This window comes from Phaseolus vulgaris, chromosome 3 (assembly GCF_051622355.1).
Source record: "Phaseolus vulgaris cultivar YP4 chromosome 3, ASM5162235v1, whole genome shotgun sequence".
Classification (NCBI taxonomy): Eukaryota; Viridiplantae; Streptophyta; class Magnoliopsida; order Fabales; family Fabaceae; genus Phaseolus; species Phaseolus vulgaris.
In genome coordinates, this window is record NC_143500.1 from 40,001,124 (window position 1) to 40,022,680 (window position 21,557).

Here is a 21,557-nt window from a genome sequence, read left to right on the forward strand (position 1 = left end):
AGTGCAAAATGGATATTATAGTATAATAACTATTAAATATATAACTGGTCTTCAGTTTTTTATTTTTATTTTCAGGAATTGAAGAAGTGAATTTATTTATCTAAGGTGATACGATCTTTTGGCTATGGTTCTTCTAGCTTTTATATTGAAAAAGCCAAGACACACTAATGATATTTTCAATATCTTATTAGTTCGAGTGGTTGAGAATCATTACGTAATATCTCAAATTCCTTTTTTTTCAATAAAAAATATGTACGTATTACTTAATTAAGTTCTTTTATGGAATCAATTATTAAAAAAAATATTAAATACTTTAACCATGTTTAAATAAGATATTTGACGTTTTCTTTCTTTGTACACCATTTTGAAAAATTTGTATCAGTTGTCCACGTCGAGGGGAGGAGATGAGCTTTTGTTTGAATTTGATTGATAGCCAATAACAAATCATCTTTATGCCACACACTTAAGAGATTTTGTTTTCTCTTTTCGATGGACACTTCACTATTTATTTATAGCTTTAAGTAGATTGGGGATTTGACTAAATCTTTAGTTAAATGATAAGATATTATGAGCTAGAAAAAAAATTGTTTTCATAATGTATATGTTTTATTTTATTAATACTAATAAATAAAATATCAGGACAGATCATCTAATATTTTTTATAGTGGTCTAGTGTGTTTTATGTTTATCTAATATTTAGTATAGGGTACACTGTTTGTTAGTTTCTTAGATATAGTGTAAATTGTCAAATATGTTTTAGGTTGACATAGTAGTCTAGTTTTTCCATAGCCAGTTTATTTCTATTTTTTTTTTATGATTTTAGGTATTTTAAGGTTTTGTGATTTCAACAGTTTTATCTTTGTCTTTTTTGTGTGTATATATTGTCATTGTTGTTTTTTATAATGTGTTGTTTTTTTGGCAAAGCGTCATATGAATGGATAAAGCAGAGGGAATTTGGAATGATTTAAAGTTTATATACTTTCTAGGTGATTTATTAAGAATTTTTTACCACCAAATGAAGGCTTCTTCATTAAGGAAAGGTGATTCCATCGCTACTGAATTTTTTTACCAAACTTCGTGTTATATGGGAAAAATTGCACAATTTCAAACTAAATCTCATATATGTTTGTGTCACGAGATGTACTTGTGTTGTTCTAACAATTATAAATCAAGAAAAGATTATCAATTATAGAGATTTTTTCTTATGTGTCTCAATAAAAAAAGACAAATTCAAAGAAATAACTTCATTATTGGTTTGGAACCTAAGATCAACGTTGTTGCTTTAGTAATTATTGTACTAATTGTGGAAAAAGTGTGCATATAAATGATACATTCTATCACAAACATAATTTTCCTCTGAATCATTACAATAAAAAAATGTGAATACACTACGACAATCTTAGTCATATTATGAACATATGCTATATAAAGCACATATTCCTACTCTACTTGGTAACAAGTTTAGCAATAATAAAAATAACTGTGTTAACATTATATATATTGAGAATGAAAATAAGAGTGAGATCAATTAATCATCTACTTTTGAAAATAAAGTATTTCTCCTTTCACAATAACAATATTAAGCTTTGATGTCTTTAGTTTCTAAATTTGATTTTGATAACTCTACCAATATATTTGAAGTCAACGAAATAGGTTCTTTCATTGTTTCACACAAACTTCTAATATGAATTTTTCAAATTTATAAAATTTAACTTTATAAACTCTAGTAGTACTCATTATACCTATTAGTGTGATTTACAAAATTCCTTTCTTGCTATTTATACATTCAGTGACTTACAATTTAATTTCTATTTCAAAATTGACTTCTCTTTTAAACTAAAATGACAGGAAAAAATGATTTAGTTAATGCTATTGTTTATCTATACATTCTTAATGCTAATGTTGTTCGATACGGTCTCAATTCATACAAAAGAATATTTTTTGTTTTAAAAAGACCAAAATGTGAAGGAGTTAGTGAGTTTTAATGATAAAGTGATTATTAAAGTGGAAGGAAGCAATTATAAAACATTGAAAGATAAGAAAATAAAGTATAAAATATCAGAGAATAGGAAAAGAAAACCTAATAATGAGGCAAAGAAGGCTGAAATGACAAGAATGGCCAGAGATGAAATGGTTTTGGAGAGCGGGACCCACAACAATCTGCTTCCAGGACTCATAAGATGCATCCAAAGCAGAGGCCCCGACGAAGGCGACCCCAACGTTTCCCAGCCTCAGCAGTCACCCTTAAAAAATCTCCACCAATGCGCACACCCCACACCACACCACACCATACCTCGTCCCTTCGCGCCATCCCCACCGTCCAAACCGGATCTAACGCCTCAAAATCTCATCACCGGGTCCCACTTCACGTGAAACCCTAGCACGTGGGGCCACATAAAGGGCCCCACTCCATCAAGAATCAACGGCCGGGATCACTTATCACTTCCTTCTATAAGAATCCGTCGCCATTCTCCACCTTCCTCACCTCTCTGACGCGTGAGTCAGCGAGTGTTCCTCTTCCTTCTCTTCTCTTCTCCGTTATCATTTCACCAACGACTTCCTTACATCCATGACAACAACCACAATGCTTCTGCGAAGCTCCTCCACGCCGATTCTGAACTCCTGCATCCCCAACCCCAACCTCAAGGATTCGCCTCACGAACACGAAATCCTTCACCGGATCCCGCCTACGCGCTCCCTCACGCTGTCGGCGTCCTCGAGTTCGCTGTCACTTGACGCTTCCCCGAGCAGAATGACGAGGGCGCTGTCGGAGACGGATCTCCCCGCGCGCTCCAAAACGACGTCGTTCGGCTCCGCTCTGTTTTCGTTCTCCGAGTCCGACGAATGCGAGAGTGCGTCCGTAGAAGGCGGCGGAAGTGGCGGCGGCGGCGGATGGGACAACAGTGGCGGCGGAGGGTCGGGGTTTTGGAATTCGAATAACGGGAACGATAGCACGGACTTGTATTACCGAACGATGATCGAAGCTAATCCAGGAAACCCTCTATTTCTTGGGAACTACGCGAGGTACTTGAAAGAGGTACGTGAATTGACGAATATTTGATTTACTTGTGGAGTGCGTAAAGCGATGGATGAGAATATGTATAGTTGTTTATTTGATGGCAGGTTCGAGGGGACTTTGTGAAAGCAGAGGAGTACTGTGGGAGAGCGATATTGGCGAATCCAAATGATGGGAAGGTGCTGTCCTTGTATGCAGACTTGATTTGGGAGAGCCATAAGGATGCTTCGCGTGCCGAGACTTATTTTGATCAAGCAGTTAAAGCTGCTCCTGATGACTGGTAACAATCATCAACTCTTCTCTTGTTTCTTCTTTTTATGCTTCGTTAATCTATATAATTCCATAATAATATGTATGTATGTGGTGTGTTTGGGACTTGACAGTATCGTGTAACAGTAGATGGAATTTTTTTGAGTAATTAAGGACAAATCGCATACATATTATTGTTATGTAAAAACTAATCATCTTAAAATTACTTTTCAAGAAACTTTTTGAAACAAATACTAATTTTGATTGTAATTTATAATTCATTATATTTATTATCAGTTACCAAAATATTATAAACTTTTTAACTTTTACATATATGTCATTTCTAATTGATTATTTATTGACTGTAAATAATACTCCGTGTATAATTGAAGAAAATGATTTAGAATAGGATGTTTGCATGAATTGAATATTATAAATATGTATTATTTCCATGACTTTTCCGAGGATAATATAATTTCTGGCTGACACAATTTTCTTATCAAAATTCATATTTCAAAATGGCTGGTTGATTGAAGGTTAAAAAACGCTGGTATAGAAAAGTAGCAATTTTTGGTTCAATATATGGAGAGGGATGACCCTAGATCAGAAATTAAGAATATGTGTTTGTCGTAACTCGTTCTGTAAATTTATGAAACGCTTGCTTTGTTTTGTAGTTATGTTCTGGCATCCTATGCTCATTTTCTTTGGGATGCTGAGGAAGAAGAAGATGAAGTTGTAGAAGATTCGTGTGAAAAATCTGGCTGTTTCATACATGAAGTTGCTCCACCCCCTACTCCTTTAGCTGCTGCTTCTTAAGCTGCTTCCACTGGTGCCTGGGTTTCATATAATATAACTTTCTAACCTTTGTTTATACTACCTTAACCTTATAATATTTTTGGCCGATGAGAACTGTGATAATGATAAATGGTTATTGTCCACCTTGTGATCGATGTAGATTCATGTAGCCATACTGGAGAATAAAAGATGGAGGACATTATTCTCCTTTCTGATTCGTGTTTCGCGTTTTGATTGATTTGTCAAATCTTGCCTTTTATTTTTAAAACATTTCATGGACAAAATTTCTAATATTCCCGAGATAAGTCGAGTCTGCAAAGCACGACATTTAAGTGTTAAATCGTCTTTCTGAAAATAATTTCTTTATTTTTTTTAGTGAAATAGAGTTTGATAATCTAGTTTAGGATTATTATTTTCAATTAAAACTTGTGTTTTTTTTAAGTTGCGTTTCTGCACACGACTTTAACCTTTTGATTTGATTGAGGTCGTCTATGATATATGATTTGATGTTAAAGATTTAGCATTGTTTTTCGTTTTTTCATTTTTCATGTATAGTTTTATTTTCTATAAACTAGTTTATATGAAGAATAAAGTTTCTTATATGAATGTGTCACTTTCCTTTTCTTCTTTTGTGCTTGGTTTCGTTGAACTTGGTGTGAATGCAGCATTGTATTTGCTTCCATGTTAACTTCATGCTTCCATGTTAACTTCATACCGGTGGTGCTGTGTGATTGTTTGTCAAAACTTAGAGTACATAATTAACTATGCTATAGCATAAACTATTATATTTATATTATATAACATAATAAATAATGTTAAAAATAAAATAGTAAATAATAATATATTTTAAATAATAAATAAATTCATATAAATAGTAATAAAAATATTAAATAAAAACTACGATTTATAATAACAATAATAAATAATAATATTAGTAATAAAATAATAATTAAAAATAGTAATAACAATAAAATATCATAAAATAATCATACTGCTAATAAAATTAAAATTTAAGATGAAAGCAATAAAGTTATTTTACAATTTTTTTAATTAAAAAATAATTTTAATCTATTATACCAATCAAATAAAGTCATGGTTGAAATCATAACCTTTTAAAAAAAATAATTAAAAATCGCGTTTCTAGTAATATTTTATGTGAATTTAGCTTTATTATTTGATTTAATTTTTGTTTTAATATTTCATTTGAACTTTAGCTTTAATAAACATATATTAGTCTTGTTTTTTGTTTTCAAACAACACTTCAATTTTTTTAAATTATCTACACAAATGATGTTTTGAACGCGACTCTAAAATAAAAACATAATTATTTTAATTTTCTATAGCGATACGTAATATAAAAGTTTTTATAAAATAAAATAATAATTATTTTATTTTATTTTGTTAGTCGGATGAAAATGTTTGCATGTAAGTTTATTTAGAAAAAAAAATCAACTTTAACAAATAAAAATTATAATGTTATATTTTAGTTTATGATTTAAATTGAAATCGTGAATCAAAACACGGATTTAGTAAAAGGTTAAAAAAAATAAACATAAAGAAATTGAGTTTGAGACTTTTACTTTGGAGTTTTTTCTAAGTTTTGATGTATTCAGCAAACTTAAGAGAAAGTGCACTGCTCTGTAAAAAACAAAAAATATCTTTGTCTTTTGGCATAACTCCAAGAAGAACGCAGCTTGAGCCGTATTTGGAGGTATATCATTCAACCTCTAAGTAGGTGCCAGATTTGGGTTTTTATGCAGCTAGCATTAGGCTGTTCCATCCAATCAACTCAAACCAAATCCAAACACAAATTTTGGATCTTATAATTGTAATTGATTTGGGTTTTGAATCCGGATATGTAATTTTAACTCAGAAACAATTTAAATTTATCTTTTTTATTTATACCTTGTAATTTTATAATTTTATATCACATATACATTTATAAATTATCATTTTGACTCGAGAATAATTTTTTCTTCTTCAATTTACTATGATTGCCCCTTATTTTTTATTTTGTTTTATCATCATATCCCCAAATATAAACTATTTTTTGAGTAAATTATTATTATTATGATGGGGATGGCCACTTAATATAAGATATACATTCACCTCAATAGTTTACATGATTATATTCCAATAATAATGTAAAAATTTCTGCAAACATTTAAAATCCAACAAGTCTACGACATAAAAAAAAAGTGTTTCACATCAAATACTATTTATGTAATTTGAGTTGCTACAAAAATTTGAAAAATCTGAATAAACAAAAATGATTTAATACTGATAGGATAAAGTTTAATGATCTGAAAAGCCAATCTATTGATATGCAAAATCCGCAGGAATTTTGTGTTTAGAAATAACGTTTCAACCTTGTATAGCGCTGCTTCCACAGTTTTGGAGTTATATTATTCACACGTGCGGATAGGTGGCATGGCAGATTTTTATTTTTAGACAGCTCGCATAATGTCACGTAGGGACAAATCAAAATCCCCAGGTGTATGCTATTATTATGTGTCGTAAGGGTCACATAACTCCGGGCCTATTTGACTTATATACTTTAGTAGACCTGGACATCTCCATAATGAGATACCTACAATTTATTTATTTATTTGTGGAACTATATATTATATATTATTAGTCATCGAGATAAAATCTAAATGACTAAATTCTTTCTGATAAATATCAATTTTATCATGTATTCAATTTGGCATTAAAATGAGGAAAATATTCATGTGAAATGATAAAAATAAACTTAAATAAAAAGAGGGTGTATATTTTTAAATTTGATTTTCGGAACACAGTATTGAATTCTGAAAATTCATTTCCATAATGCATTTTCAAATTTTATGTTCTGGAATGTATTTTTTGCATTTTCTTTTCCAAAAAAAAATTTTGATTTATATTTTTTGAATTTCAAATTTTCAAATTCGGGATAAAGGATAATTTTGAAAATTTTAAAAGATAAAAGGGTGCATGTTGAAATTGATATGGTGCACGAAGAACTTGTCAGGTTAATAAGTAAACTTTAAACATAGTTTAATAAAATAAAACTGGTGTATAAAGTGATGTTTGCACCTACTTATATTTTTTAAAATATTCATTTTTTATAATCGATGTGAGATCTCCAACATTAAGAACTAATATTCTAGAAGACACAATTGATATTAGTTAGTTTCCTTCTAAAAACCTTCTAGCACGTTCTTTAATAGTTCATTCTTCAAAATTGATTCATCTATAAATTTTTTGAATTTCTAATTGAAGAGATTTATGTACATACCCAACAATCATAAGACCAAAAAATATTAATTTAATATAATATTTAACATAAATGGAATCATAACTTATTATTAATAAGATTAGTTACTATTATAAAATTTATTTATATATTATAATTACTGTTTAATGTATTCTTAATTAAATAGACGAGAAGAGTACAACTCAACTTTTTTTTTTTACTTTTTATACTCATAAATATAATATATTCTTACTGGAATAATAAGAATCTTTGACTTGAGTATATAAGAATATTTGTAAATGAACCTCAACCTCTCCCTGATATCTATCAACGTCATAAATCTGGGTCCGATCAAAATCTTCTGATCTCCACCTCAACTCTTGGAGTCGAGAAGAGGTGGGTGGATTTTTATTGTAAATGGAGCGTTCGTGTTTCTCGTATTTCATTTTGTCAAATTGTTGTGATAGGTCCAACCCTTGCCATTCAGCTTTTGAAATGTTGATGGTTGGCAAGACAGCTGCAAAATTTTCGAATTTTGAATATGGTTGGTTTAGGAGATTCCATATTATCTAGTGAGTAAATTAGTTTCTGGACTGAGTCAGGCCTAGTTTAGATACTAAAGTAATATCAAAGTTTGTCTCACTGGTTGTTCTTAGGTTGAGTATGCTACTTAGTACTTGTTATGGAGTTGTTAAGTTACCTACGAATGTTCAAATCTATAAATTTATAATTTGAGATGTTTAGCCTTTTGTCAGAAGAGGTATGAGTGATGGTAACTCTCATTTCTTTGAGATAATTTTAAAATTTGAGTTAGACTCGAAATCAGATTGAATCATTTGAAATGCCTAATTGCGGAAGAGGAAACTTGTTTGCATCTGTGGAAGAAGATATTGCTTCTATTAATGCAGATCTTAGCTTCCATTCAGTTTATGGATTCTTAGAATACATTTCTAACCTACTATTTTTCTAATAATCTCGAGGTTTCTCATGTTCTGGCATGGTAAGATATGGCACTCACAACATTAGAGAACAAATAAAGAAACAACCTAATCGTGGCAAGGTAACTACGGTTTCTTGCCTCACGATTTACAACGAATGCTACTACCTTTTGTTCATTTTATTACAGCAGAAGGAGGCCTTCACAAGATCCAGAACCAGCCAAGAACTGAACCACCAACTAATCCAAACCCGAGGAACCCTGTCATTACAATAGCAGATAACTCTGCTTCAGACAAGGGCACTGACTTGGGTGTTAGAATCATGAGGACACTAGTGAGGTATCCATTGCTAAATCCTAGCAGAAAAGTCAGAACCACCATAGGTACTTCTGTTTTGAGCCATTTTGGTCCATGAAGACAAATTACAAAGAGTGGATAGAATAGTAGCCTAGATGTGGCAGCCCATATTGCCCTTTTCATGGATTGAATAACATAAAAGGCAGTTAATGACTTCCCCATTAGATCAGCCAAATTGTAAACTGTTATCAGTAAAATAGGATACCAATCCCTTAGAAGCTTGGATTCAAGATCTTCAGCAATAAATCCGGGGAAAATAGATAGGGTCACTATGTAGATTATGAAAATTCCAAACGCTGCTCCCTTGATTTTTCCTGCCACTGCCCAAAATTTTGTCCCTGTGCATAAGGTGCTCTCCTGATGAACGCTCTGATGGTGCTGGTGCATCACTGGTAACTTGTGCTGCAAGTTGCTTAACACAATACAAAATAGGAGGAAAATGGTGGCAACCATGAAGTACAGATGAGCACTTATTTTGAGACCCTTGGGGGTTTGTGGGAGTGATGCCTTGGTTATTATCCTCAAGATTGAAATTATAATACCTGTCACCCAGGAAAAAAAAATTATTATTTGTGTAAGACCAAACTTTAACAGCACCTGGATATCAAACTAACTACTCAATTTTACTTCAAACATCATTTGAAAACTAGAGACCGACCAAGCTCAACTTATTTAAGCGAAAACAGCAGCAAGGTCAGTTACAGTTTCAAAACTGTGAAGTATTTAATATTTAAGAGACACTTGGTGTGAGTAATAACAGTATGGCTCTATTACCAGATGGATAGGATTACTTTATCGATTATAGATGAAAGAATATGCTAAATATGCAAGAAAAGATCTTGTCACGCAGATACAGTGCCCAGTTAAAAACTAAGAAAACGAGACCCCGGAATCTACATTAGTTTTTCTCCCACCCTTTAAAAGCATGTATATCCTTACAAGAATAAAAGTACACAACATGGTATTGTTTAAAACTTCTTTACTTTTCTAATCAGCTGCTTCTTATGTTCCTAAGAATTTGTCAAAAATAGAAAAACATAATCTGCCAATGGGGAATGAAAGTGAATTGAACTTGGGGGACAAAGAATGAATTGCCTTGGTACCTGAAGAAGCAGTTCCAGCAAAAACTGCTTGCATATACTGTTTTGGGAGCTTCCCAGCTGACCCTATCAAGCTTCCACCTACCAAGCCGTCTGCTAAACCACATATCACCACTGCTGCAACCGTCAAACCATAGGCACCACTCGGTCTCTCATTGAGCTTGGTGCTGCTTGAGGTCCAGTCTATGACTGGGGCTACCATAAGAGACATAACAAACATGGAGAACCCCAAGTTCATTCTCAACCTCAATGTTGTTTTGCTCCAACCTCCCCAACTGATCATCCCAAGAAGCACCATCACAGATGAAATCATGTAAGCCACAGAGAAAACCCTTTCTATGTGTTTGGTTGGATAGAGGTAGGCAAAGTAATCCACTGCAGTGATCAAGGCATTCCAGGGAAGCAAGTTACCAGCACCAAGCAAGAAATGAATTATGTAAGCAACTCGGTAGGTATCTGGTCTTTCACTTGGATCACTAGACACCAACTTAACAGCTTCCATGTTTTGCTAGCTTTTTCTCAACTTGTGGACATTCGTGGTTGATACCTGATACTATACCAACCCAAGTGCTAAGCTATGGTGTTTGTTTGAATAGAGTGAGAGGATGAGAACTATATGAGGAAGTGGTGGTTGATATAGGCAGTGAGATGGTTCTACTTATGCTAGAGCTAGTTTGGGAGGGACTAGTTGACAGCTTTGCTAGCCTTCATACGTATATATACGCAGAGAGGCAGGCACACGCACAAAGAGAAGCACGCATTTGATTGATGGAGTTGGACATGGAATCGATATGCTTAATGTATGAATAAGAAAATTTGTGCTCTGTGGGGACAGCAACGAATGGGTGATATTAGATATACCTTTTGGTCATACGGTCACACATGGGTAAGCTGTCGTTGCAATATCTAGTACTTGACCCTCAATTAACATAAATTGGATGCTTGATATTCATGATAATGATCCCTTTAGTAAAAGCCTTGTCTTTCTTGCACCCGAGTTATCCATCCACAAGTTGCAAAAGATGTTCAGTTAAAAGTAGTGTAATAAGTCGATAACAATATGCCACCAACCAACGGTTGTGTTCACTCATAGAGAGTGTAGTCAATGAAGTCATGGAGATAACACTGACAAGGGGCTTGTCAAGCGTGACATTTCACAAAAGAAAAGGGTCCCTTGAATCGTGTCCCTCGGTTAATTGCTAGTTTACCTCAGCAGAATTTGATACTGTATCAGAGAATTTATACAGTTCAAGTTAATCACCCCCAGCTTGACGTATGTCACTTAGCCGTTATTCCAGGCTTTTATCCTTTTTTCACATGGTGCTGGTTGGTTTCTTGAGGTCCATGCTGCTCACAATCACCCTTAAATAAAGCACTGCCTCAAGATAACACTGCAAAAGAAAAGGAAGTTTAACATGAAGTGCTATGTTACCTAAATCATCAAATAGTAACAGCCATCAATTTTTTTGGTTAATTGTATGAGTCATAGCATGTGGAGCTTTTCTTTATTTCATCTACTCAGTGGAGGAGACAAACCAGTACCCGATGATAGTGATTGCTAAGAGACTTAAACCTAACGATGTGCAATACAAACTGGATGGACAGAATTTATCAACTATAAAAGCAGTAGCAATGTGCCCTCCATATTGCATTATCTAACATGAGTCAAGTTTAACCATTTTTTTGAATGTCCTTGTTTTGACTTCAGTCTTTTTTTGGGATATAATTTCAAATCAATTAAAAATGAGATAGCAATCATTACGTGGTCATATTCCTTAAAAATAATGTCCCTTAGACAATGATGTGTGTTTTGCACCTGTAGCCAGAATCAGGCCCAGTGATCCATTATTCACCCAATTAGGGTCATAACTTGATTTCAGGTTAGATGCTGAAATTTCTGTCATAATTGCGTCATCAACCTAAAAAACTTATGACTCATTCTGCTTTCAAATTATGTGCTTAGCCTAAAATAAAAACTTTCCACCATATTTCTTATACCAAAAAGTTTGGATAGCCAATCTCTCATGCTTAAGTAACTACCACGCTAATTAAATGGGGTCTCCCCCACTCAACGTGACTCTTTTATTTGGGTCCAAATATGATTTCAACTTAAGTGTTTATGGGAAAACGAAGTCTCATTATGGGAGGTATTTGTATTCAGTGTCTAAATTGCATCTCAAAACAAAAGTATAGGGTACAACACTTCTCTCTGACTCCACTACTAGTACTACTGCGGGGACATAACAATCTTCAACAGACCTGCACGGAAACTATAGTCTACCAAGTCAGAACTGTGATTAGATCCATGTGAAAGGGACTTGTCAATACAGAATAATGAATTGTTAACAAAGGAGGCACATGTTTATAGTAGTTGTAGAAAATGATGTGAAACTAAAGAGAATGGAACTTATATAGCATACCATCTCCTTATGTTGGGGAACACAACCATGCGTGAGAATCACGTGATTCTAGGGCGTTTCCAGACACCAACCTCTTGTCTCTTAGTATCAAATTCTCATGGCTAATGTCTTTACCATATAACTGATTAATTAATAAAGTAACAAAAAGGTAAAGTAGAAAAGATTGTCGAGTCTACAAAGACGGAGCTTATAAATAATGGCTTGTACCTTTACCATTATTGGATTGGAACAAACCCAAACCCAACATTTTTGAAGTGCTAACTGCCAAATTTATGTTGATGAACAATAGATTGTATTATTGGATTGGAACTATGGGTGAGAAAATGACAAAAGTAACCATTCATGTATTTTCTATCAGTTTAGTGTTAAATATGATTGAAAAGGAGAATGGGGCCTAAGAAACAGATAAAAAAAGTGATTTTCCCAAATGGGATTATCTTTGGAGGGCAAAGCTTTTTAGCTCTTTGTCTCATTCGATGAACCATTTAAAACAGTCAAGTTGAAATGAGCTTTACCATGAAGATTTTGAGTGGCGTGATTTTAGGATGTCCGATGTGAGTCTGTGACTCCGACTGCGATTGGATTGACGTTGTTAACATCTAGCAATAATGGTTGTTTGCTTCTAAAGCCTTTAGCAGAAGCATAAGAAATGTGACCAAATTTGCACAAAAGTAAATGAAGTGATTAGTAAACTTTGAAAGCAGAGATAGATATGCATAATCTAAGGATAAGCATGTTGGTGATTATTTTTAAGAACCATTTTGCAAGGTGGAATGAGTGCAGAAGGGAAAGTAAGTTTGAGCTATGTTGTGAAAAGGAAGTTCCCCTTGTCCTTTTAAATCCCATCTATTCTTATCTCATAGTATCACACATATCTGCCACAACTTGATTGGCCAGTGAATTAGAATATTCTTTAGTACAAACACATTATTGGTTAAGCCAAACTTAGAATGATGTCCCATGTTTGGAGTGAAGTCCTTTAAGCTCAAAAGAAGAAAAATAAATGTGCGTGTACTAGAGAAAGAGAGTAACCAACCACTTCTTACGAATCAATTGAATTTGTGGTTTAACTTTGTGGATACCCACTACTTCATCTGAAAAAGGGTCTCATTTTGTCTGACTGCTAAAATGTTCACTTCTTCATAATTTCTACAGTACAATGCTTACTCATCTACCAAAATGCCAAGTTCTATTGGTGTACAGGGAAGTTTAGGGGTACCAAATTCAACACCTTCTTCAATTGCTACTAAAGCTACCATCCACCAACAAATAATTGACGTTCTCTGTCAACGCAGAATGTTTCAGCTATACACAGAATCTTTTTTGGTTTCTTCGGTTACTCCTTCGGTATGTTCCCTATGCATTTTGGGTGGATGAAATTTGACATCTACTACAACACCATTCTCTTATACTTCTTCTTCTATTGGAACAAACAACAATACCTCGTAATCACCACTAAGTTCATATCTTAATTTTTGTAAAATCCATTTGTTGAGATAACTATATTCAGATTATGCAAATAAATGTACATGTTCTTAGTAGTTTATGTTTTTTTAAGTAATAACAGTGAAATTATTACAATTGTTTTATAGTTTAAAAATATTTTATAAGCAAATTATTACAATTTTGTTTGTACGAACAGTTCTATAAAATTATTTTTAAAATCAAGTTAAGTTTAAAATTAATTCTATTAATTTATGCCTTAATATTCCTATTGTCGTATATTAATTGATAGAGTATTTTTCTTATTATTATATTTGAGATGAATTTGTTGATGTGGTGGTTAAAGTTCTATATGTATTTATTAATACATATATTGGATCTTTATTCAACTCCTTTTATAACAAAATGTTAATAGAAAAAAGATGAACGAACTTTGATGTCTAATTTTTTTATTAAAGGTTTTTTTTTTTTGTAAAATTTTAACTTTTAAAAAAATAAACATAATATAATTTATCTTCCTTTGTAAATATATTGAATGGAAAAAACATGTAAGCAATATCTCATTTAATTTCCAAGATTATAGGTGTCATGATATGAGAAATTAAGAGTGTTTTTTCTTAAAATAATATCCGAAAATTGCTTTCTCCTTTTCTTTCACTTTCATCTTATTCCTCCCCTTTTCTCGTGGCCCTGACTCAGCATAAGCATTATGCTCTTTTAGAATTAAAAACACCTCTCTTTACCTGAGAAAATAACAGCTCTCTTTAGCAAACTTTTCGAAGTTTGACCCGAATTTTTTTTTATAAATATTGAATTTATAATGTTTTTATGAATTATTTTTCACAAAAATTATTATTTATGAGTACTTTTTTGTGTTTAATAAATAGTAAGTGAAATACATTAATATATTAAAGAATTGAAATTAATAAAAATACTATTTGATAAAATAATAAAATACATCTAACAGAGAGGGCGTATATATTCGTATATTGTTGGTTTGACATAGTAATGCAAAAGCAATATATTTTAGTCCCTGTATTTTATAAACTTTACCCTAAATTTTATTTTCTAAAACTTGACTTCTTATTTTTTACAAAATTATTAATATTGGCATCTAATCTCTGCCTGCAATTTTAGTCCTTAATTAGTTTTATCTATTTTTTATTATGAAATATTTGAATATGCAACTAAAAGAAATATTTTTTATGAGTATCAAATTAATTTTTCTTCACTTTTTTGGTAAATTATGAATTTCCTTTGTAACCGTTTAACGTCCGAAATTAAGATCAATAGTTTTCTTTTTATTTTTAAGAACAGTTGAGTTCAAATTGAATGAGAAGAAAAATTTAAACTAAATTGATTGGAGATAAATAATAATCACCGTATCTTTAAAAGTATAACTCTTAAACATTTTTTAATGAATTAAAATATGTATTACTTCCTTGATACGTTTAATTAGTAAATATTAAGTATCACAATCAACATTTTTAAAATTAAAATTTGAAAACTTATAAATAATTAAAATTAAGATATTATGAAAAATAAAACACGCCAAAATTATACACGGGACATGATTACTTAAAAGATATATAGGCCCATAAAGCTAAATAATTTTTGGCTCATTCTTCTTGCACCCAAAAAATTGTAATCTATTTTTAAATTTCTAAAATTTCTCTTCGTTGAAAATGAAAGTTTAGAATAAAAAAAAATAAGTTTTAAAAATATAAATCTGGTATAAATTTTTATTTGATGGAAATAAAATTTCAGAATAAAATTAGAAAATCAAAATTTTATTCTATTTTTTTTTTCAGAATACAAAATATACATTCTAATTTTTTTTGAAAAATAAAATCTAGAAACGTACAAGTGTTATAGAAATCTAAATCAGAAAACATTCCAATTTTTTTTCTTACAATGTATTTTAATCTACACCCCTTTTATTTAAGAATATTTTTGTAAACATCCCTCATTTTTAAGAGTATTTTTGTCATTTGATAATCCCTTATATTTAAGAATATTTTTATCATTTGATTTGATGTAAACTCAAGTGCAGACAACAATTCATGGGGTGCAGGAAGTAATTGTGATAACTTTTTTACATAACTTGAAAAAAATGGAAACATGAAATACTTGGTGCTGTTATGTTACCACTAACCCGTGTTTGTTAGAATCGATTTCTTGAAGAGAAAAAAAAATGGTGATGAGAAAAAATTCCTTGTTTTTTTCCCGCCGTAACTACCTCAGTGCCCGCCGAACCGGAAGGGAGAAGTGAAGGGGCATAATCGCCGGCAATAAATCCGCCGATGGGTCCTCATTGTCACTCTTCCACCCACTCTTACTCCCTCTATTTCTGTGTCGCCGCTAGAAGATTAATGTTGGTTAGGTCTCACTACCATTCTCAATTTGAATGTTAAATTTCAGAATTCCTCTTAGTATTAAATGTTTTAATTCGTTCATGAATTGGTTGTTTTGTTTGTTTCTGTTATACTCTTGGCCTGTAATGAGAATTGGGTATTTGATTAAGCATCCTTACTCGACTGAGAAAGGAGCAAGCTCCTATGAAAACCATACTATATTTTAATTTTTAAAGGGCTTCTAATTTTACACTGATGATAACAAAGCCAGCGTTGGAACAGGGTTAGCCAATTGGTACATCCCTTCATCACTAGTAGCTCTGCTTAACTAATTTGTAGTGTACACATCAGCATCATTTTTACCTCCCAACTCTCTTTTCTCATTTCTTGCTAAAATTGCAATGTATATCCTACCCAAGTGGCAATGCTTTGATTCCAAAGTTTATTACCAGAGTGCAAGTTTAGAGTTAACCTCTTCCTTTGATCTATCAATTAAAAGAATACAATTTGTAAAAGGAAGGCACTTATAGGTCCCTAGTATGCACATCCAACCTTGACTCATGGTGTGATCCAATCCTTATAAGAAAGTTTTTAGATATCTTGGAATTCTCTCACTGATGGTTATTCCATCACACGTGTCTTGTATAGCTTGCAAATTTAAGTCATGCGAACATCTTTTTGGCATAAAACTAATTAATTCTTCAAAATCCCTGTTTCTTCTTTTAATCTATGTTCAATCATCTTTTTTCTGGAACAAGGACTGAGTTCAAGAGGAGGTGAATTGAACTTTTAAAGATTTTTGCAAATTGATGAGTTATTTTCTTTGAATCAAGATAGTCTTTATGGACGAACAAATTTCAGCTTCAAGAGATGTCAATAATGCTCTTTAATTTCCATGAGCATACAATTAGAAGTTTAATTTAGATGCAATGTATAGGAGATAAGAGAAGTAGAAAAACACCAAGTTTTATACTGGTTTACCTTTACAAGAGAGCTAAATCTAGTTACCTAATCACTTCGATTACACTAATGTACTATAGTTTCAAGTTTTGTTAGAAGCTTTAAAAAACAAGAAAATACATCAAACACAACAAGATCTTCTACCTCCACTGGTGAAACACTATTGCAAACAATATTCTTGACAACCCTAGTTAAGATCAAAATCTTGAACCCTACATGATCTTTTACTACCCTTGTAAAATCCTTTTACAAGTAACATCTTGACCAATCTGGTAAAGAACAAATACACCAAAGAAATTAGAAAATGGAACAAGATCACCTTGACAAGTTGCACCACAAAATGAGAAGAAAAGATACAAAGGTGATCTCCAATGTTATTTACTCAATCTATGATCTTGAAGCCTTTGATTCAAGGGACTCCAAGAAACCTTTTTCTAGCTTTTAAAGCTTATTTCAAAGTTTTGAAATGATTCAAAACATTTTCCAAATTGATTGCTCAAAGATAGCTTGATATAGCTTTTATATAAAATTGTCAATTTTAATGGATTAAGATTTGTTTTAACGACAAAAGTTGTTGCCTTGTAGAATTCTAATTCTTAAAAACACGTTTTTAATGGATTAAAGTCAGTACACCGATTAAAATATCATTTTGATTTATTAAAACAACATAATCATTAGACTTTGAAATGTTTAAGTGAAATTAAAAGATTAAAATGAAGTTTTAATTGATTAAAATGTTCTTCCTTCCAAACCCACCAGACTTCAGAACATCTTAACCTATTAAAAATATTTTTAATCTATTAAAACAATACTTAACATTCACACAAGGCTAAAACACTTCCAAATAAATCACCTATCAAGATTAAGAACAAAGAAACAACTCACAACACATTAAGTACTCAAATTACACTTCAAACTCAAGATCAAACACAAGGTTACCATGTAATCTGAGTAAAAACTATCTTCATCACTTGCATCATCATCATCATCATCATCATTAACATAGCATATTGTGGTTGGAAACATAAAATGTTTAAGCTTGGAAGCATAAAATCTTCTAGCATGGAAGCTTTAAATCTTCTAACTTAGAAGCATCAAATTTTAAGCTTCAAGTCTCTACATCTACACATTTCCCACAATCTCATAATACAACTCATTTTATTTCTATGTAATTTACACAATTATGAATATCTCCCCTCTCCTTAAATTCCACACATCTAACATTATCTTAGATCTCATAATCCCATTAAATAGATTAGTGAGTTAAACAATACCTTGTTCTCCTACACATTTCCAAACTCCAACAGAAATACCATAAAGATCAATGACATTATCATTATCCCTTGTGGATTTCTTGTACTTGTACCTCTCCAACTTGAATTTTGAACTAGTAAACCAAGTTTTGTTTGTTCTCTTGAACTTCTAGTCCTTCAAAATTTGATCCTTGTCCATCACTGAAAAATAATTCTCCTACTTCTCTTTAAAAATATTAGTATGTAAGCAAAACATTTATAAGTAAACGCTATATTAGTTTACCTTTCAAAGCTATGATTTCTAGATTGTGAGCTTTGCTTGTTTGGATATTATTTAAATCCCTGTCATGGAGCAAAACTGTTGCTACTAGGAAGACTTGCAAAAATTTAGATAACATTTGGACTTAGAATAATGGCTCTAACAAAAATGGAGTTTACAATTGAAGAAATCTATAAAATAAACTTTACCACATAATCTAGTACGAACATTTGCAGAATGTTAAATCAAGGAATATTTATTTTTTTAATATCTAAATCGTTTCATTGGTTGTTTGTCATATTTCTATTTTGTTTTTTTCTTGTCTCTGTTGTGCTAGAGCACTGTTGTTGGCTTCCTTTGCTCCATTGTCTAATCAAATGCACTCGCACCACATCTTTTTTATACAGTTTATCACCATTGGGAGGGTACAACCCTGTTCATATGTATTGTATACTTCAAAGGAGATTGTACTAATGGATTCCAAACCCATTGTCACACATATGGATCCCAATGCTAAACTTCTACTAAGTTAGGAGGAGCCACTTTCAGATCCCAAGAGATACAAGAAACTGGTTGGAAAATTGAATTACCTCACAATCTCTTGTTCTGACATCTCCTTTGCAGTTAGTATGGTAAGTTTGTTTCTTAATTCTCAACGTGGAAGACATTGAAATGTAGTCATTCACATTCTAAACTACATCAAAGGGATCCTAGGAAATGGTTTGTTTTATGGACACAATAATGATACTTGAATCGTAGGATCCTCAGATGCAGATTGGGCAGACTCATCTTCTGACAAGAGATCCACTTTTGGATATTGTGTCTTTATTTGTGACAACTTGATCTCTTAGAAAAGCATGAAGCAAAATGTAATGACAAGATCCATTGTAAAAGAGAGTATAGAGCGATGACTTCTACATCTTGTGAGCTTATTTGGCTCAAACAGTTGTTATAGAGATGTCTCTCATTTGTGATAACTATGATGCTCTACATATTGTCTTAAATCCATTATTTCTTTGTATGACCAAATATGTTGAGATAGATTGTCACTTCATTTGAAAAAGTTAGATTTTATTTTGGAGACATTATACTCAGTGTGTTTAGTTTCAATGATTAGTTAACACATCTTCATTAAACAATTGTGAAACCCTAGGATTGATTATATAACTTTGTGCATATGATTTATATGTTTCAACATGAGGAAGTTTTAGATATATTATAGATATATATTTTGTATACGGGCTTGGGTCCATTCCTATGTAATGGCGCGTATGGTATTATGTATATATGTTCCTTAGCTTTGCTAAACAAAAACAAGAATATCATATGTCATGAATGTATACCATTTCTCTTCAATAATTTCTTGTATAATATTCTTGATCTTAAAGCCTTTATGTTGGTGCACTCTCTTTTGCATTTTTTTTCTTCATCTTAAAGCTCATATTTGTTGATATAAGCTCTGTCTGATTTCCCATTTCTGTCGAAAGTGTCTCAAGTGCTTAGTGTTGGATATTGTAATCTAATACTTCCCTCTTACCAAGGTCATATTGCCCTGCCAAGAAGATAATTTTTTTGTCTTCCCTGCTCTCCCATCCTTTTTTAGTGTAGTGTTTGGGAGGAGGATTTGGACCATTTTCTTCCTCTACATATAAAAATATTTATAATTGATTGTGCTTATCCTCTGGCAGCTTCAGGCATCTAAGGCACTGGTGACATTAGTGATACCCTGTAATACTGGAGCAGTTCTGATGTTGTTCTTCACAGGCAGGGAACATAATCTTGGTACATTAATCTTATAGATGATCTTTCCTCCCCGTTGTTGTTGTTTAAGTCTAGTTTCAGAATTATATCAGGTAATGGCCTAGAGTTTGCTGAAGCGAGGCTGTAACTTTGAAGTCAAAATTCACTTCAGATGAACCTCTTTGTTGTCCCATTTTTCTCTTAAAGTGACAAGTTCTTTCCTATCGTTCTTTGGTCTTCTCCTAACTTGTGTGTAGGAATAGCTTCAAGCACAACATGTTTTTATTAATCATGTTAGCATTTTATTTGCACATAATCTTTTAGAAAAGCATTTAATGTGCAGATAACAGTTGTGACCATGCCTAAACTCTTGGATTCCCTTAAGTACATACGAAAATTTATTCGTTTAGCGGGTTATTAAATTAAATTTCAAGTGTTGAAAGCTATGCTGTTGGAAAATATCATAATTCACAAGTGGTTTGCAGCTGCACATGGGCTGCCAACAATATCCAATATACAAAGACATTAAGAGTTTAAGGTTATTTCTTCATTTTTTAAGTATTAGATTACCTAAACTGATATGTAAATTCTTCAGTTAAATTATCTTTTCCATAATAAAGATAGACATTATCTTGTAAATTTTGGATTAGATAATCTAAAATGAAGGTTTTACATCTTGGATTGATCTTTCCACATTACAAAAGTGTTTAAGCTGATGTTGTTGGAATGTAGAAAAAACAAACCAGTTTGAAATAGAATGGAGTATATGGGAAACTCAACACTTTTAGGTCTGACAAAGATGAGCATGCAGCTTAGTATTTTTTTATGGGTACAACTAACAGTCATACAGTGTGGGCGATTTCTTCCTGCAACTCCATAGAAGATATGAAATAACAGCTTTGCACTTTTCTTCATCTTCATTGACACCCCTCTTCTGAACTCTAGGATTTGGAATGTATTTTCTTGGCGTATCTTCCAAACTCTATAATCTAAAATACAATATTCTGAATTCTAGAGTTCATAAGGAATTTTTTAGGTTTGAAAATACATTCTGAATTCTAAAATTTAGAATATAAAATTATATTCCGAATTTTAAAGTTTGGTTTATGGATTATATAATTCAAAAATTAAAAAAAAACTCGGCTCCTTTTTGAAGGATAGTTTTGGAATAAAAAGATTTGTGGAGGTGTGGAAGAAACCATGAAGGTGGAGGAATGTGAAGTGCAAATTTATGCTAAATTAGTTTTTGAAACAATGGTCCAATAAAACTTTGTTCTAGGTGTCATCATATTTTATGGGGGTGTTTCTTCGTACACCCCAACAATTTTCCCTCTGCGCCCATCATTTCCGAACAAAACTATTTTACCCCTTTCAAAATAATTTCTGGATTTCTCTTTCTGGAATGTTTCCATAACATACTTTTCATTTTATGAATAAA

At 32.0% G+C, this 21,557-nt stretch overlaps 2 protein-coding genes and 1 long non-coding RNA gene across 4 annotated transcripts; 2 read left to right on the forward strand and 1 right to left on the reverse strand.

Annotated features, from left to right (window-relative positions):
- Positions 1–2,205: 2,205 nt before the first annotated feature.
- Positions 2,206–4,277, forward strand: LOC137807540 (Tetratricopeptide repeat (TPR)-like superfamily protein). The gene is made up of 3 exons (XM_068608226.1): positions 2,206–3,037; positions 3,124–3,296; positions 3,940–4,277. Exons 1-3 carry the CDS (start codon positions 2,570–2,572, stop codon positions 4,079–4,081), a joined length of 783 nt encoding a protein of 260 aa, XP_068464327.1. The 5' UTR covers positions 2,206–2,569; the 3' UTR covers positions 4,082–4,277.
- A 3,894-nt stretch (positions 4,278–8,171) lies between these two features.
- On the reverse strand, positions 8,172–11,107 carry LOC137807541 (Nucleoside transporter family protein). Its single transcript, XM_068608228.1, has 2 exons — positions 9,694–11,107; positions 8,172–9,132 (listed from the first exon to the last, which is right to left on the reverse strand). The coding sequence occupies exons 1-2, from the start codon at positions 10,190–10,192 to the stop codon at positions 8,435–8,437; spliced, it is 1,197 nt and encodes a 398-aa protein (XP_068464329.1). The 5' UTR covers positions 10,193–11,107; the 3' UTR covers positions 8,172–8,434.
- A 4,578-nt stretch (positions 11,108–15,685) lies between these two features.
- LOC137807542 (uncharacterized) lies at positions 15,686–20,424 on the forward strand. Of its 2 annotated transcripts, XR_016519161.1 has the most exons (3): positions 15,697–15,931; positions 18,787–19,011; positions 20,068–20,424. It is a non-coding gene; the product is annotated as an uncharacterized LOC137807542 (long non-coding RNA). The 2 variants fall into 2 exon arrangements; XR_011080551.2 differs by lacking the exon at positions 20,068–20,424 and having other exon boundaries at positions 15,686–15,931; positions 18,787–19,469.
- The last annotated feature ends 1,133 nt before the right edge of the window (positions 20,425–21,557 follow it).

What these genes read in the sequence shown, in the direction of transcription:
- LOC137807540 (XM_068608226.1), top strand. Translation starts at nt 2,570, where the DNA reads ATGACAACAACCACAATGCTTCTGCGAAGCTCCTCCACGCCGATTCTG. An exon ending in ACGCGAGGTACTTGAAAGAG is followed by an intron (nt 3,038 to 3,123) that starts GTACGTGAATTG and finishes ATTTGATGGCAG; the next exon opens with GTTCGAGGGGACTTTGTGAA. An exon ending in AAAGCTGCTCCTGATGACTG is followed by an intron (nt 3,297 to 3,939) that starts GTAACAATCATC and finishes TTTGTTTTGTAG; the next exon opens with TTATGTTCTGGCATCCTATG.
- LOC137807541 (XM_068608228.1), bottom strand. Translation starts at nt 10,192, where the DNA reads ATGGAAGCTGTTAAGTTGGTGTCTAGTGATCCAAGTGAAAGACCAGAT. An exon ending in TGCTGGAACTGCTTCTTCAG is followed by an intron (nt 9,133 to 9,693) that starts GTACCAAGGCAA and finishes CCTGGGTGACAG; the next exon opens with GTATTATAATTTCAATCTTG.